The following is a 17,875-nucleotide window of genomic DNA, read 5'->3' on the forward strand; positions in this document are numbered from 1 at the left end:
ACTGTCAAGCAACGAGTACAGTTTCTGGATTTGCAATATCGTAATTGTGATAGCGCCTAACTGTAACGGCACTGTGCATGGGGGCTTGCTCGATACAATTTTTTTTTATATTTCGATACATTTTCACATCACTTGCTTCGGTATAACGTTATATTTCCGGAGCGATAGCGAAGCTACTTACAGAGCAATCCTCAATTCGCAATCGTCGACGAAGTTATAGCGATCGATTTGCTAAAGAATCTTTTAATTCGTGACAAGCATTTTTTTCGAGTAGTCAAATAGTCGTGATCATCTAGAAAAACAGCTGAGTTGCATTTTGGAACATGCATCTGGACGGGGACTCGGAACAAATTGCCAGTTTTGCAGGATTGCCTCATAATATAATGAAGTACGTGCGAATTGACGGGTATATGTATGTCGCGATATCGTTTTATTGAAAAACAGCGACAGCGCGCGTTCTGTTTACATACATATACTCGCGATGCCCGTGAAAGACCCGAAATCAATAACACCTCGTCGATTTCCACATTGTTTATTGATCATAAAGAAGTCGTATTGTCATGCAAATAGTTACAACTTTGATATTATTTTCGGTTGAATCTAGCGATCGATAAAGCATAAAGTAAAGACTTTGCAATTGTAAAATATTGCTTTTGTTTGGATATAAATTTTCTAGCATAAAGGGAAAGCCCATTTACGGATTGGTGGCGATACCTTTATGCCTGCGCGTAAGTTCTACTTGTTGAATCCGAAATCAAAGTATTACACGATTCGTATAAGCCTCCGTACCACTAAATGTCGGTTATACTGTCCATTTCTGAAGCTTCAGACGAACGTTCATGAAGTACAAACAATTGAGAAATACTTATTTCCGTAATTTCCTTTTCTGAAAAATCAAGAAAGTAATATAAAGGGATTTTGAACATTCGAGAGTGCGATGTGCGGGTCTTCGACCACGGGAATGTTCTAGAAAGAGTCGAGCTCTCGAGTTTCGCGGCTTGTTAGGCAAAGCCCAATGGTCTGAGGACATTTGTATAGTAGGTGCCACCGGCGCTGCGCCAATTGGTCCACGTACGCCGCGTGGGCCGTCGCGATTGGCTCGCGCTATATCTACCACGTCTCGCTCTCCATTGCATCAAATACAGTTAGGACTCGCGCCGCGCTGCTTTGACAGCATAGTTGCCGTGCGGACCCTTGACGAGTCTGTCCGACGAGGTTTTCTTCAAAGTGCGAGTGCTTGCACGCGCAAGCTGACCTTCCTTATTTTTAATTCTGATTTTCCTTTTGTCCAAAGATGAAGAAATCCGCCTTCGTCGTCGCATCGCTCTTGCTGCTTGCAGGTGAGACACTGACTCTACCATCTTACCTTTCTTTTTCTGCAGCGCATTGTGACTTTGTATATTTGACCTAAGCCCTTGTGCTAATTTGATTATGATAAGCTTGGTGGTAAAAATTATTACAACAGTTACTGATCTCTAGTTAAATCGAATTTATTAATCGAGTATGTGTTTTAATTATTTTTCGTTGATTTTCTTTTTAGGATTTGCAGCTGCAGAGGAGGATTTCATTGATGAGGAGGTTGGAACTGTTGAGAAAGACCTTGGATCTAGTCGAGAGGCCTCGCGCACAGGTAAGTTTCATATTTACATTGTCAAGTTAAATTCCATTGAAATTTTTTATTGAACACATTTGGAATTGAAATTTTTCAGACGATGAAGTTGTGCAGAGGGAGGAAGAAGCTATCAAACTTGATGGACTGAATGTAGCACAGGTGAAAGAATTGAGAGAAAAGGCTGAGAAATTCAACTTCCAGACAGAAGTCAACCGAATGATGAAACTCATCATCAATTCTTTGTACCGCAACAAAGAAATTTTCCTCAGAGAGTTGATTTCCAATGCATCGGATGCTTTGGATAAAATTCGGTTATTGGCACTCACTGATAAAAATATTCTTGATACTAATCCTGATACATCAATTAAAATAAAAGCAGATAAAGAGAATAAGGTTTTAAGTATCACAGATTCTGGAATTGGTATGACTAAACAAGATCTCATAAACAACTTAGGTACAATTGCTAAGTCTGGTACAGCAGAGTTTCTGGGTAAAATGCAAGATGCATCTAATGCTCAAGAAATGAATGACATGATTGGTCAATTTGGTGTTGGATTCTATTCTGCCTTCCTGGTGGCTAACAAAGTTATTGTAACCACAAAGCACAATGATGATAAGCAGTATATTTGGGAATCTGACAGTTCAACCTTCAGCATTGTTGATGATCCACGAGGTGACACACTCAAGAGAGGAACCACTATTAGGTGTGTTCTTAATTATTCTTATTAAAATAAAAAATTATCTTTACTTTCTATATACTACACATTTTTAAGAAACTTGGTCATAAGGCCTCTTGTTTAATTACCATTTAGTTTGTATGTAGATTTTAATTAATGAATACATTAGATTTCTAAATGATTCTAAGTAAATGATAAGATGGGATTGGTCAATTTTTTATAAACTATAATATAAAGTATTTAATATTTGTTTAACTTAAAAGCTAACACAAAATTAATTTAATATTTATTTACAGTTTATACCTGAAAGATGAAGCTTCTGACTTTCTAGAACAAGATACCATCAAGAACCTGATCAAGAAATACTCTCAGTTTATCAACTTCCCTATTTATTTGTGGAGTAGCAAGACCATTGAAGTTGAGGAAGAAGACCAGGAAGAAAAGGCTGAAGAAGTAGAAGACAAGAAAACTGAAGAAGATGAGGATGCAAAGGTAGAGGAAGATAACGAAGATAAGAAGAAAAAGAAAGTTAACAAGACAGTCTGGGATTGGGAATTGTTGAATGATTCTAAACCAATTTGGACTCTCAAACCATCTGAAATCACTGATGAAGAATATAACAATTTCTATAAAGCATTGACAAAAGATTCTCAAGAACCATTGGCTAAAGTTCATTTCATTGCTGAGGGTGAAGTCACTTTCAAATCATTACTTTTTGTTCCTAAGGTTCAACCAAGTGATAGCTTCAACCGTTATGGAACTAAGGATGATAATATAAAATTATATGTTAGAAGAGTCTTCATTTCTGATAAATTTAATGATTTAATGCCAAATTATCTTGCTTTCATCCAAGGTATTGTTGACAGTGATGACCTTCCCCTCAATGTTTCTCGAGAAAATCTCCAACAGCACAAACTCATTAAAATCATTAAGAAGAAATTGATTCGTAAAGTTCTTGATATGATTAAAAAGATTCCTAAAGAAAATTACCAAGATTTCTGGAAAGAGTACAGCACTAATATCAAGTTAGGTATTATTGAAGATGCTCAGAATCGTGCTAGATTGTCAAAATTACTCATGTTCCGTACCTCAGCACAAGATAAGCCCACATTATTAGCTGACTATGTATCTCGCATGAAGCCAAACCAACAGCACATTTATTATATTGCTGGTGCTTCTCTTGATGAAGTTAAGAAGTCTCCATTTGCTGAACGCCTGCTGAAAAAAGGATATGAAGTATTGTACTTAATTGAAGCTGTAGATGAATATGCTCTGTCATCTGTTCCCGAATTTGATGGAAAGAAATTCCAGAATGTTGCTAAGGAAGGCTTTTCACTTGATGAAGGAGCTAAGTCTGCAGAGAGAAAAAAGGAACTTGAGTCTACATTTGAACCTTTAATCAAATACCTGAATGATGAATTAAAAGATCATATCAGCAAAGCTCAGTTATCAGAACGTTTGACAGACTCTCCTTGTGCTTTAGTTGCAAGTATGTTTGGATGGACTGGTAATATGGAAAGGTTAGCAGTTTCTAATGCCCACCAGAAAGCTGATGATCCACAAAAGACATATTACTTGAACCAGAAGAAAACTCTTGAAATCAATCCAAGGCATCCTTTGATCAGGGAATTGTTAAGAAGAGTTGAATCTGATCCAGAGGATCAAGCAACTAAAGATATTGCCACAATGATGTTCCAAACTGCAACTCTGAGGTCTGGTTATATGCTCAAGGAAACTGCCAGCTTTGCTAGCAATGTTGAACAACTTATGAGGAAATCTTTAGGTATTCCTTTAGATGAAGCTCCAGAAGATGAAGGAGATGACCTATTTGAAGATAACAATGAGACTGAAAAAGAATTTGAAATTGATGCAGATGAAGACAAAGAACATAATGAGGACCACGATGAGTTGTAATAAATTTAAATGAAAAATATAAATTTTCTTTTGCTATGCAATGCATAGTTCTAACTATAGAGTTGGAAATGTTTGCAGCGTTTAAAGTTGCAATTCTGTTTAAGTTACTTCGATTCTCAATTTTATACTCTTGTAATTCTCTCTCTGTTGGGATTAGTCTGTAAAATCACCAGTTTTGTGAGATAGTGTGTGATAAAAAAACTCTGCTTTTTACTCAAGCTATGATTTTGCAGTACAAATATTTCAAACCAGTAATTCAAATTACAATTGTTCATTGTACTGATCCTTGATGTAACATAAGAGTTTTAAGTTAGTCAGCAAGGATAATTGATCATTATTTAATTTATTTTTACTTGGTTTGCTCTTCCAATAAGTTATAGAGAAATATAGTTGTGTTTGCCTGAAATGATTGTATGTTGATAATACTGAGATGTTTCGTAAGTGAGAATGTATTTGTATAAATAAATATTAAAAATATGTTTGAATTGAAAGTATAATTTTTCTTCTTCCCATAACCATTACTTAGTCTAAGCATTTTGTTCCATGATTTATTTTTAATAATTAAATTATTTTCTGATAAATACAATTAGTAAGCTAATCATTTTTATTTATAATATTTTTATTTATAATGAATAGTTCTAATAATTTATATTTATAGTTTTACGCCCTCTATATCCGGTATTCAATACAATTTCAAATTTATTTCGACTTTCGATATGAAATGATATAGGTGTACAAATAAATACGTCATCGATATAAAATCAAAACGTTTACATATTCTATTGTATTCTAAAATTACAAATACGTTGAAAATTTGCAGAATCTAAATTGTTTGATCAGTTCTCATGACTAATTAAAATATAAATTGCTATGAAAATATCGTTACGAAAAAAAATGTTAAAATTCGAGTGATCATAAAGAAAAAAAGAAGTAAAATTTTGATAAATTTCGAATAAACGAATCATGGCGGCAAATTGTCCGAACTCCTGCGGTGTACACTGTACAGTTCGTTCATTTGCAGTAAAAGCAAGGCAAGCCGCAAGACTAGGTCGCGGCGCCCGGCGGCGCTCGATGCTTGTTCAGCCCTCATTTCCGTTTTCGAATAGCCGGAGTGAGCGAGTGCAGGCAGTCTGCGACAGGTCTGCGAGAGTGTACGTATAGGTATGTAGAAAGAACAGCTTTGGGCACGTCACATGTAAAAAAAGAGTGCCGCCGTAGCCGCTGTCGTGTGTTTTCGTGTGTTCGTCGTCAACGCCGAGGGGTTGTGCAGCAGCAGGATGACTCGTCTTGACTCGAGGTACATAGATGATAATATACGAGTGCGATATATCACAGTCGTCGCCGACGAGAAATTGATTGTGTGGTCTGTCGGTAGCAGCAGCAGCGGCACTTGCGTAAGCCGATATGTGCAAAAGCTCTATCGTGTCGTGCGCGGCCATGCCGGCTCCACGCCCCGGACGCTCTCCAGAATTACATTCGAATTCGATTACTTTTCAGCTCGCATTGAGCACTTGAATCGGTAATGGTTTCACATTTATTCGCAAGGCTACTGCAGCTGGCTCACTTGTTAGATAATTCTTAGCTGACTGAAGCTATGTGCAGCTGCGTGTGTCGTTGGTGTGCAGGCAAGAGAACTGTCGCGGCTCCAATTACACCAATCAATTGGTACAAGCGCCCCAACTCTCGTTTTCTCTCTCTCTCTCTCGCTCTCTCTCGCTCTCTCTCGCTCTCTCTCTCTCTCTCTCTCGTTCTCTCTCTCTATCTCTCTCTCTCTCTCTCTCTCTATGACTTCTGACTCAGTCTATCATGCATGCTTGATCAAATTTTTCAAGCATGCATTTTTGTGCACTGTTTGTCGCTTCATTAGTTTCGTCCGTTCGTTCGCTTGATTACTCTCGCTCTATACCACTCCAAATTATTCATTCACTGTTATCAATTAGTACAGTGTCGTATGTATGCTTGCATCTCTTTAACTTTTTGTTTTTTCGGTGCTATTACCAGTCCGATTAATTACTACTGAGTCAGGCAATTTAACCTTATTACATGATATTCGATTATTTGTTCCGTTATAGTCATGGGGGAAAAAGAACTGATGCACAAGCGACTTCGAGGTATTGCCCTCAATTTTCAAACTCGAAATTTTATCTCTTTTTTTTCTCGATATATAGTTTGCAGTTTGTGTAAAGAAATCTTTTATATTTTTATATTTTATATTGGCATATTTATATTGATAGCTCTTTCATGAAACAATTAATGATTAATTAGTAGATCGTGAATGTTTTAATAAGAAAAAAATTAATTCATTAACTTTACTTTCTTTTAGGTATTGAAAATCTTCATATTGGGACAATTCATTTAATAATTTTATACATTAAATTGTAAACTAAGTTTTTTTTTTTGATTTCAGGTCCTGGTTATTTAAATCAAAACTGACTTTCTCCACATCCTAGATTGGAGATTTTTCAAAAATCAGATGACATAAAATTATCAGTATAGAGAAAATTTTGAACAGTGAAAGTACAATTAGCTTATTCATAAATTGTGTCCTGGAAAATTTAACAAAATGAATACTCAGGCATTACAAGCTTTTTTGGATAGTAATTCTGTGCCAGGTTCAGCAGTACCTGTTGATTTGTTCAAATTAGCTAGAAATATAGTTCAGAAACAACGTAATAGAATTGGCAAAGGACAAACTCAATCATTTTCAACTACTAAATTCCGTCTAGTTCTTGATGGAGAATGTTGCCTTGATCGATTGTATGGTGGTTATTTTTCAGGTAAAATATCTCACTTTTATCATATAAAGTACTAAATCTTATTAAGGTCACTTTAATGCTTAACTCTTATTTACAGACTGGGCTTGTGGTGGACAATGGAATCGCATGATCCAATTTCTTGCAGTCCTCATGCAACAAAGTGAAGCAGCAGGGTTAGAATTGGCTGTATATTTCAATGGTTCTATAGAGACTTCCAGGAGGTCAGACTGGATTCAAAATCAGCTAAATACCAGACTCAAAGCAAATAATGTAAGGATATTTATTATCTTTTATGTATGTGTACTTTTATTTAACTATTTGTACATGTTTAGGTATTGAAACATGTTTCAACTAAAGGTACACCTCCACCAAAAATTTGGTGGATTGCTCCAGCATGTCTAAAAACCAGTTTGAGAATGGCTTTGAGGCATTTGAATGTAACTGTTGTAAGTATTTTCTAAAATAATTTATAGGTAACATTTGCTAACAAAAATACAAGATGGATTACATGGATTCTTTTTGTAGCTAAGCAGTATGGATGATCATCATCAAGAAGTTATAACTTTCTGCAGAGAAAATCACTATCATGGTCTTATTGCTGATGATTCTGAATATGCTGTATTTGATCCTCCTAGATATTTTTCTTCCGAACAGTTGAAATTAACATATAAAGTATGATGCTTGCTTTAAATTTTCTTTGAATTGTGTGATTTTAATAATAATAAATACTTTTTCAGGGTTCTCTTGACACAAAAGAATACTTTGTTAATGAAGTTTTACAAGGATTAAATCTTCCTGCTGAAAGATTATGTATTTTTGCTGCACTCCTTGGAAATTACATTTTGAATGAAACTGATTTACAAAGTTTTTATAAAAAATTGAATCCAAGTACAAACAAGATGGATATAGACCAGACTGTGCGAGCAGTTGCAAACTTTGTTAAAGATTTATCATCTATTGAGTTAGATGACGTTACACAAAAAGTATTTGGCTCTCTAACAGATTCTAGATGCTCCAGGTTCAAACAATCTGTTCAATACTATGTAAATGGAACAAAGGATGGTTTTTCACACTACAAGCCCATCAAGCCTACCAAAGGTACATTTGATATCTTTTAAATTATTTTATTTGCATGTTAATGTGTATTTCATAATCAATTTTCATTTATAGATACAATCCAGAATGATCAGGCCAATGCATCGGATGTAGCTCCTACTAATGAAGAGAAAACTAACATGGAAATGGCACGTTTTGCTTCTGAAACAGCTGAAAGCGAACAAGAAAGTTTGAATGCTTACAAAGAAGCGACTGCAAATGCTACAAAAGCTCCGGAAATTGTTGTAGAACCGCCAGGTGTACTAAATCAAGGTGATACTGAAACTACTCGGCCAGAAGAAGACCACAGTAAGAGAAAAAACTTATTTGTTAAAGCATAAATAACTTATTGATGAACATTTTTTTATTTATAGATAATGGACACACAGTAAATGGAACACACAATCTCTTAATTAGTTCATCCAGTTCAAGTAGTAGTTCATCAGCCACTTCTCCAGCTCATGTCACAGATTCTGTTAAACAAACAGAAAAAAGTACTACGGTTCCAGCAAGTGTACCAGAAGTAATAAGAACCGCATCAGAGAGGCATCAGAAGGGGTTGATGTCACCTTTAATATATCAAATTCTCACTGCTGGTGAGATTAAATTGCCAGTCTTATTAGAAGATGAAAATCACAGAGAATTCCCATCAATCCATGTTATATATAGACCCGTTAGACAGATGGTCTATGCCATTCTTTTCAACATGCATCATCGCCTGTATTTAGCCACTAAGAGTAAAGAAAAGGGTGGTTAGTAAATTGATTTCATAATTTTTTCAAAAATTTTGTTAATTTGGTAATTAAGTGTACTGCATTATGCAGAAACTGACAAAATTGAAGTGCCAGATGTCATTATCAAAGAATGGGTTTGGTCCAAAGCAAATCCATTTCAAACTCCAGAATCAGTCAAAGCTGAACAAATTGGTTGGGGTGTTCCAACCATTCAGCGATTATGGTTTGGGTGAGCAAATTGTAACACAGTTTATTATAATCGATTTATTTCAAGAGAAAATTATTAAGTAAATTATCTTAATTTTTAATACTTAATTTTTAGAACTGGAATTGATGATAAGAGACGTCGTTTACGCGGATTTTTAACCTGCATGAAGTCTGATACAGCACTTATGTTAAATACTGCCTATGTGCCACAACATTTATTGGTTATGGCTTGTGTACTAAGGTAATAATTAGCTAATTTAAAATTGTTCGGGTAATTATTTTAATTTTCATTGCAGACAGTCATTAACAATCTGATATTGATTTTAGATACATCATGACATTTTCTGATAAAATAAAAATTTTACGACGCCAGGAACTAGATGCCTTTATTGTTCAAGCATTTTCGCCTGAGCTTATGAACGCTCCTTATCTACAAGACTTGCAGGTATCACATTCATTAATCAAGAAAAAACTCATCGGTTTGTTAAAATAGATACTAATTATCATTTCGGTTATTTAGATATCGCTTGTAACGACTCGCGGAGTCCAATTGGCCAGTTTATTTATGGCTGGTGTGGAGACTGCTCTATTAGCGAACGATGCATGTGGAGCACCGATTCCTTGGTTAATGTGTTGCCCTTGGTTGTACTTCGATGGAAAGCTCTTCCATCATACACTTGCACGAGCAACGATCGCTAAAAATCTGCTGGAGCTCTGCGGCGGTCACATTGAACGCGTTGTCAAAGTCGAAAGAATAAGAAAAGCTATCCTCGAGGGAGTTAACGTTGTATTCGCCAGACCACCTCTACCCGTCCCACCAGGTAATGCAATATTTATGGTTTATATTATATTTGTAGCCCTTCCTAAAATTCTAACATATTAATACGATTATTTGTTGATGTGTCTTCGACTGGAAAGAAAGTCAATTCAACAATTTTCGTTTCTTATTATATTTTACTACGATATTATGACTCCTAAAAGTTGAAACATTACAGTTTTTCTCGAATTTCATTGACAATTGAGTGTAAAAGTTAAGCAGCTTTTAGAGAAATTGTCAAATATTCGTACAAAATCATTCACAACTAAATTTAGAGTGAAAACTGTGAGAAAATAAGAAAAATATGATAGTTAGAATCATTACTACAAACTATGAAACAATAAATAAATTTTCAGCTGGTATTCGAGTAATTGGGCCGCAGCCGATTCCACCAGCCGGTCTGCCTATCTCTGAAACTTTGGTTCGCGGTCGCGTAGGAAACGTGGTTGGTGGGCCACAGCGAGGTGGCTTGATGCGTCGACCAGTGCCTTCGCGTGGCGGTCAACTTGAAGTCGCCGGTATAGTTGTCGGTCAATGGGGTGCTAACTACGGTCAACCCGGTAGATTACCACCTCAAGGTCCAACCACGTTACAGGGACCACCACGAGGACGACTTCCGCCACAGGTAGGCCAGCAAGAGCACGAGCTTTTCTATTATTATCATCACGGTGCTGGCGCTGGCGCGTACGTGAGACAGCAAGTCTATGGCTCGGGTGATGCCGAATCACAGCGTCTCAATTTTGCCAGTCTCGAGCTTACTGTCCCACGGTAGTTTCCTTTTTGTCGCAGCAACTTCAATAACTTATTTTTTCCTTTTCTTTCTTGCCTGAGCATGGAGATATTTATTTTTTCTGCATGATTTCATTAAAATCCAGAAAGTTATTGAAGCTAACTGCCGATTTTTAATAATGTGACTTGGAGAATTTCAGTCTAGCGCAGTCGCGACGCTAAATTGTTGTGCTCATTGTGTTTCATTTCCCGTGGAACTCGTCATTGGTGTAGTGTATAAAAGAAAGATAATGATAATAATAACGGAACAATTTGTACTTGAATCATTATGTTCTTGGGTGTTGGTTAAACAACTGTCAGTGTCACGCTCTAATGCACGTTTCTCATGCATCTGTTTTGTAAGCATATCATTGTAGCGCTTGAAATTTCATTATAATACATGTGAACACAGTCTAATAAAGATTTCGTATTTATTTAAATGTTGTATCTTATTGTTATTAATTAATAATTACATCATAATGCACGTGATATCTAAAATTAATAACGAATACCCAAAGCATTTACTTAGTATCTATAGTTATCTTGAAGTCTGTTTCGTTCCTCACTCTTGTATAAAATTAATTATTATCACATTGTACGGTATGCATATAATTTTTCTGATCGAAATACGAATACATTGATGTGTAGAAAAAAAGGATAACAATTATAAATAAAATCAATGAATTAAAAACAGGCGCACGAGGTTATAGCAAGACATAAAGAATACTGAGCCAGCAGATTTTCCACTTACAGGTGACATCAATCGGTGGCGTGAAATACGGTATTCCACGAGGACTAAATCCAATAGTACCAGGACAACGAGCCACCTTTCCAACACGAGGCAACGGACGAACGTCGGTTGCCGGTGCCGCTGGTCGCGGTAAAAAGACGCAAATGAAGGTGCCTACTGCTATTTGATAGAATATCATAACTTATTATAAACCGCCATCCGTTCATAGTTCTATAACTACTTTATATAAACACCGCGTCTATATTGTATCTTTAGGCTACCACTAAAAAGAAGGCTCCCATTAGAAAAACGAAAGATAACGAAAGGTCAAGAAGAAACGACGGTGTTGCTAGTGGACTCTCGTAAGTGTATCAATTTAAGCTTTTCCCAACGAGGAGAAAAATTGAAAAAAGTAAAAAAAATTAAGCATTGAAATTTTGATTTAATTAATAAAAGACGCGACCGCGACACGAAAAATGTCCAAAACAGCTCACACAAAATTTCGAATCTTACAGGAATACATTTGCCTATCTTAATTTGAACCCGAACCAATTTGACGGTGCATTGGATAACAGAGGTCAAGCTGGAATGGCCACTCTTCATGCCGCACATTTTAGGGCGGCCTGTCAAAATCTACACGAAAGCTCATAAAATAACAGAATCCGCGCATTCGCACCGGCTCACTATAAAACAAAAACATTTGTGAGTTGCCTTCTTTTTCGAAGTTTTGTGCGAGACCGAGATCAATATTTGACTATGATGCATAGTGCTCCACGTGCTAAAAAGAAAAAAAAATTACTCCCGAATATGACTCAAGACTGTAACCAATTATTTAGTTCTACGTCGCTCAAGACGTTGACACTGACAATCGTTTTGTAAGAAGTAGCCAGCGACTTGTTGCACGTAGAACTACGGCGGGGCCAAAAAAAATTATTATTGAATAGCGCCGTGAAGAATTAGACGCGTAATCCATCTCACGACTGTCGACTAACACAACTCGTGTCCCTCACTGCCAAAAAAAGTATGAGACTCTAAAAAGAAAAATAATTGTATACGAGAGATAAAAAAAATCGAAAGATTTTATTGCTAGAAAGTCGTGCTTATGCTGATGGGCTGCTCTGCTCGTTTGATAAAAATACCAACGTGGAAAATGTATTCTGACTGATTAGGAGTATGCATAACAAATGAAAAGATGATATGTATGTGCGTGCGCTAATTTTACCGACAAAAAACGAGTCGTCAACTGCTGTAGATGATTAATTATATAAACTTAAGAAGCGTGATTATTTTTTTTACGATGAAAATATATATTTTCCGGTATTATATGAAATGCTCACCTCGGTGGTCACGATAGCTCATTTTCACATTTTTACTACACATTGAATGCCCATCATCCGGCGGCGCAACTATATGTATATACACGTTGCGCCGTATACACGGAATGAGCTATCGACATAGCAGTCCGAGCGCTCATGGAGACTGATGCTTTTCATATAAGTAAAATATATATATTTATACAGACATTTAGGTTAGAGTTTCTCCGTAGATTATTATATACGTAAGTTATGCGTATTCTACGCAAAAAGAGGACGATGATAACGACGATGATTATTCTATAATATAACCCACGGGTAGAATTTTGCGCTCATGAACGAAGGACCGATTATGAATTGTTTTACCAGTGGAGAAAGTGAGAGAAAATGAGAAAACTCGAGAAGATGATTATGCACTAAAAAGGAGTGTGTTTAAAAGACGATGTGATTATAGTTTTACATACGTACGCGTGATATATAATGTAATAATAATATGCGTAAGGATCTGTGTTCACGCGGACGCCGATTCGTGAGATCGATCCGAGATCGCTCGGCTTCTGCGCCCGTGTGCCGCAGCGTCACTATATACATGAAGATATAGAAAATATATATTTATTTGCATTTGCGTCTGGGATATTTTTGTGATTGTGTGCGTGTGGGAGTAAGAGATAAAGATAAAGCTACCGCTTGTTTTTTTGTATGTACCATTTGCGAAGATATTTTTTTATCCAATTACGCTGATTTTTTCGCTGCTCTGTCGTCGCAGTGGACTGTTACAACTTTTATTTTTTTTAATTGCTTCAGTTTTAACGAGCTATCTAGAAAATGTAACAAACACTGCGATGTACGAGAAGGCGGTTAAGTATTGTCATTATCGAGAAACATTGTAATAGAAACTTTGGATACTTTTTTTATTGTACATACCCAAGAAAAGCAAGCGAAAAGTAGCAAAGACACGATCGTTGTAAATAGCAAATACTCTTAGGTGTGTTGATCACGCACTAAGCTTATAATTGTGTTGCTTTGATCCAAACTAATCTCGAACATTACAATGTTGTCACTATCGTGTGCCGAAATTTTTTCTTCTTTCATTTCGATACCAATTAGAGAGCAGATCGATTCGTAGAAAATATAAAAATGTAGCAGCACTAAACGCGATCTATGAGAATGTGATTGTGAATATGAACGTAAATAGTGTCGAGATGTGCAGTGAGCGAGTAAGGATAAATAACGTATATTGAGTTAATATAGCGAGAAGTGATAAGTACAGAGACAATGCTATATTTTTGTAGATTTGTTATCGCAACTAAATGCATTAAGACAATGAAGACGAAATAAAAAAAATTGTGTAAAAAAGAAGCTTAGTGATGATGTTAGTTCGCGAATTCGGAATATAAGGGACTTAAAGCCAAGAAGACAGGCAGACACAATTTGTGCGCAACTTCAATAATAGATTTAGAGGAAAAAGTTTTACAAAAACTAAGAACAAAGTCAATGTCAACGGAAGCCAATTTGATCTAAATATTAGACATACTCTCGTGATTTGTTGAAAAACACGTTCTCTAAACTAGATTTAACCGAGGACGCACTTTCAAAAATCTGCTTCAACGTGCAACAATAAAAAATGATTTCTACACTAAACTAAAAATCATAACTATGTCGAGATACATTTTAAGTTTATGAATTAACGAGCTAAAGAGTCAGTCTATGTAAAATCCACCAGCAGCGAAACTATATAAATATAACTTATAACCATTCAGCTCAAAAGTGTATGCCACTTAACGCTTTGTTGGGTAAACTGAATCGTGAATGATTACCTTCATTCTTGAAATATAAAAACGAATCTCTTGATGGAACTTACGATATCAGTCAAATAAAAATTAAAAACAGTTCAGATGCATGAGGCATTCATCAGTAGCAGTGGCACTGATATTATATAATTGAATAAACAAAAAATTTTAACAAAAAGCAAACGCAATAGTAAACAGAAAATACACGACAAAGATGAAAACAAAAAAAAGAAACAAAATCACGTATTGATGAAATTCGTGTTTATTGTAACGATAATAGAAAAAAAAAACAAATATAACAAGAAAAACGTTTAAGCAAAGCGCCTTGGTAGCGCATCATGCTTTTCACTAAACGCATAGAATTAGGGGCCCACGCACTCTGCCTATGACCGGTCGTGCAAAAAAATGAAACAAAGAAAACTAAATCATTCAAATGATTGTTCGTTTATACTTATAATAAATTTCTAATATTATATAATACATACATGTTAGCAAAAAAAAGAAGAAAATAGAGAGAAAAAGTAAAAAAACTTGCAATAATTTACAATGTCGTTTCGCGACTTATCAAATGTATAATTTTTCTTTTCACTGTATCCTTCGTTTATTTCATATATGTACTAGCTATCGCGGCACAAGTATCTGTCAATTTTATATTATTCAATAATCAAAAAAGCATACTTGTTTTTTTCTTTTTCGCTTAATAGAACTTTAAATAGCTTTTTATTTTACTTAACTTTGAATGTTAATCAAATTATTATTGAACAAAAAATGAATTGGTTTCAGACAAGTTGTGTTTGAATATTTACTAATATTTAAACGCAATATTTACTAATGAATATTTACTAATGAAATACGTACTAATTATAAACATAATGATAATTGTAATTATAATAATGAAATATTGCTACAACTTTAAAAGTACATTTGAGAGTTGACCGGAGTACTTGCAACAATGGGCATTAAATGAACAAAGCGCCTTGAATTGAATTATTCGACGCTCTCAAGAACAATCGCTACTTTTTTATAGCTTATTTTTTCCTTTTGTTGTTTTTCTTTTGTCGCACTTTTGGAGCGATATATTTTCATTACCACGGCTCACTACTTTTTATCATCTAAGTTTTCACGTAATACATAGCATAGGTTTCTGCTTATGTGCGTATATATTTATCAAGTATAATAACAAATATGGTAGGATTCACGAAATATATCTAATTAAAGAAAAAAATATATTGAAAAAATGAAGAAAAAAAGTAACACTTGATCAGTAATTATCGATGTAGTTAAAATATAACGTGGGCCCTATTATTATATATTCTTATTAAATATTATATAACATATATTCTCCTATTATTTCTTGTCTTAGCTGAAAAAAATGGTAAAACAATTAAAATATTTCAATCGATTAAAAGTATAAAAATGTGCATGCGCAAAGTAGTTTGTGTATGCGTTCACTGACTACTTTGATATTATCTATTATATTACTTGCATAGCGCATCGACACCTTACATTTTTCGTTGATAAACAATTTGTTTATAGCATATTCAATTTTTATTTAACTAAGCGACTATTATTGTCAAAAAGAATAAAGATTTCTTTATAAATATAACTTTCTGAAATATAATCGATTATTTTTGATTATGTGCATCTATTAATATTTTCATGGTATATTTGCCTGTTTGCCACGCCAAATACACGATTTATTGACTTTATAATATGAATTCAGTGTTGAAATCATTTCAAATAAATGTTTACATGTACAATCTGATGATAGTACCTTGAAAAATTTATAATTTCACTCGATCTAGAAAAAATGATCGAGCGCACATAATTTGCAAAGTGATAAAATAAAGTAAATAATCAATTGTGTGTTTCTGCATTTGTATTGCAATCGCATCATTATAAACATATTTCGAATAATTCACCGTGTAATTTCTACTGCTGTAAAGATATTATAATCCCATCTGTGCCTAGTGTCCAGCGGAGCTGATTCTGTATAAGTGTTCTTCGTATTAATTACGAAAAAATAAATTTTTCTCGACCATATTTCCATTTTCGATAAAGCGAAGGAAAAGAAATGGCTTTTTAAATCAGTCAGTTTGTTACTTTCTATGTGATTGATACAGAGAATCAGTGCTAGCGAAACACAAGGCAAGTTGAAAAATTATTATCGTTCTCATTATACACGAGATGTCACGATAAAGTAAAAGATAAAGGTTCATATTTGGAGCTTAGATAATGATATACACTCTTAGTGGCAACTATATTTACTAAAATAAAAGGAAAAGGTATAAATTATCAAGAAAATTATTACTAACAAATCAATATTGAATGGAAAACGCACGTTGATGGCTACTGTAATGAAGTAGATGGACAGAATCGCATTGATATTTGATGTATGAAAGGTCTGTGTTGAAACAGATACTCATAATAATACGTAGCATTAGTATTTCGTCGAGATACGATACCCAATTAAAATTTCAAAAAGTAGATCTCAAATAAAATTCATGAGGTATTCGAAATCACTTGTCGATTATATAAAAGGTTATTTTATGACATTCTTTGTTTCATTGTGGTTCATTGGTGCGCACATGAAAAAGAGGAATATATGATTCTTGTTGGTTTTCTATTTCAAATTAAAAATTGTAAATCCTGAAATATTTCTTGAAAATAAACTACAAGCGAACTAATTTGCTTAAAATTTTCAACTGGGAAGGATTCGGAAGAAAAACCATTGATATTTTGGAAAGTTTGATGATTTATTAAGATGTACTGTCATGTCATGAAAATAAAATTGAAAAAATCTTAAGTGGCTAATTTATTGTATTCAACAAGAAAACTATCATTAATTAATTTCTTTTTGCTACTGATTGATATACTTTTTACTAGAACAGTAATAAAAGTTTAATTATCTTTGAAAAGTTTATTTTTTAGCTTATTCAAGTGTACCTCTACAGCGTTTTAAAAGAACAGTTTTTCAAATAACAATAACATTGCAGCTTACTTCTTTTATTTGCATTATCTTCAAAAGGACACGTATTAATTGTAATAAATTGAATTTTTATTACTAAAATTATGTTCATTTTTATTCTTAAAATCATTTGAATTATATTTATTACTAAATAACCCAATAACAATGATAAACATTAAAAACTATTCATTCTTCAAAGCTTATACACGATTTTAGCTCTTCTGTAGTGTTAAATAATAAAACCTTGTCACACTACTGTTTGATTTATTTTAAAAAGTACCAGAACTATACAAATTTAATAGTGAATGGAAGATCTCCAGCTGACAAGCTTTGTTTCTAAAAGGTTTTGTAAAATTATTTATAAAACATTACGATCTGTTTGGCAACCAGAAGAAAGTTACAAAACATTGCAGCAATGTACAAAATGCGGCAGCTTTTGTTTAATATAAGGTAAAATATTTTTAAAACATTGTCAAAACCACTTCTTAAATACT

The 17,875-nt window shown here is 34.3% G+C and overlaps 2 protein-coding genes across 3 annotated transcripts; both read left to right on the forward strand.

Annotated features, from left to right (window-relative positions):
* Positions 1-1,128: 1,128 nt before the first annotated feature.
* On the forward strand, positions 1,129-4,682 carry LOC131663965 (endoplasmin-like). The gene is made up of 4 exons (XM_058934774.1): positions 1,129-1,340; positions 1,541-1,630; positions 1,710-2,316; positions 2,586-4,682. Exons 1-4 carry the CDS (start codon positions 1,295-1,297, stop codon positions 4,201-4,203), a joined length of 2,361 nt encoding a protein of 786 aa, XP_058790757.1. The 5' UTR covers positions 1,129-1,294; the 3' UTR covers positions 4,204-4,682.
* A 197-nt stretch (positions 4,683-4,879) lies between these two features.
* LOC131664351 (constitutive coactivator of PPAR-gamma-like protein 1 homolog) lies at positions 4,880-17,549 on the forward strand. Of its 2 annotated transcripts, XM_058935373.1 has the most exons (16): positions 4,880-5,500; positions 6,611-6,980; positions 7,057-7,229; positions 7,292-7,405; positions 7,485-7,631; positions 7,697-8,057; positions 8,130-8,363; positions 8,429-8,806; positions 8,879-9,017; positions 9,111-9,236; positions 9,323-9,440; positions 9,516-9,816; positions 10,169-10,437; positions 11,334-11,480; positions 11,587-11,672; positions 11,826-17,549. In XM_058935373.1, exons 2-16 carry the CDS (start codon positions 6,767-6,769, stop codon positions 11,959-11,961), a joined length of 2,943 nt encoding a protein of 980 aa, XP_058791356.1. In that variant the 5' UTR covers positions 4,880-5,500; positions 6,611-6,766; the 3' UTR covers positions 11,962-17,549. The 2 variants fall into 2 exon arrangements, with proteins under 2 accessions (XP_058791356.1, XP_058791366.1); XM_058935383.1 differs by lacking the exons at positions 11,334-11,480; positions 11,587-11,672; positions 11,826-17,549 and having other exon boundaries at positions 10,169-10,330; positions 10,408-10,979.
* The last annotated feature ends 326 nt before the right edge of the window (positions 17,550-17,875 follow it).

This window comes from Phymastichus coffea, unplaced genomic scaffold (genome assembly GCF_024137745.1).
Source record: "Phymastichus coffea isolate CEN01 unplaced genomic scaffold, Cenicafe_Pcof_1.1 PCOF00003, whole genome shotgun sequence".
Classification (NCBI taxonomy): Eukaryota; Metazoa; Arthropoda; class Insecta; order Hymenoptera; family Eulophidae; genus Phymastichus; species Phymastichus coffea.

What these genes read in the sequence shown, in the direction of transcription:
- LOC131663965 (XM_058934774.1), top strand. Translation starts at nt 1,295, where the DNA reads ATGAAGAAATCCGCCTTCGTCGTCGCATCGCTCTTGCTGCTTGCAG. An exon ending in ATCGCTCTTGCTGCTTGCAG is followed by an intron (nt 1,341 to 1,540) that starts GTGAGACACTGA and finishes TTTTCTTTTTAG; the next exon opens with GATTTGCAGCTGCAGAGGAG. An exon ending in AAGAGAGGAACCACTATTAG is followed by an intron (nt 2,317 to 2,585) that starts GTGTGTTCTTAA and finishes ATTTATTTACAG; the next exon opens with TTTATACCTGAAAGATGAAG.
- LOC131664351 (XM_058935373.1), top strand. Translation starts at nt 6,767, where the DNA reads ATGAATACTCAGGCATTACAAGCTTTTTTGGATAGTAATTCTGTGCCA. An exon ending in CCAGACTCAAAGCAAATAAT is followed by an intron (nt 7,230 to 7,291) that starts GTAAGGATATTT and finishes GTACATGTTTAG; the next exon opens with GTATTGAAACATGTTTCAAC. An exon ending in AGTTGAAATTAACATATAAA is followed by an intron (nt 7,632 to 7,696) that starts GTATGATGCTTG and finishes ATACTTTTTCAG; the next exon opens with GGTTCTCTTGACACAAAAGA.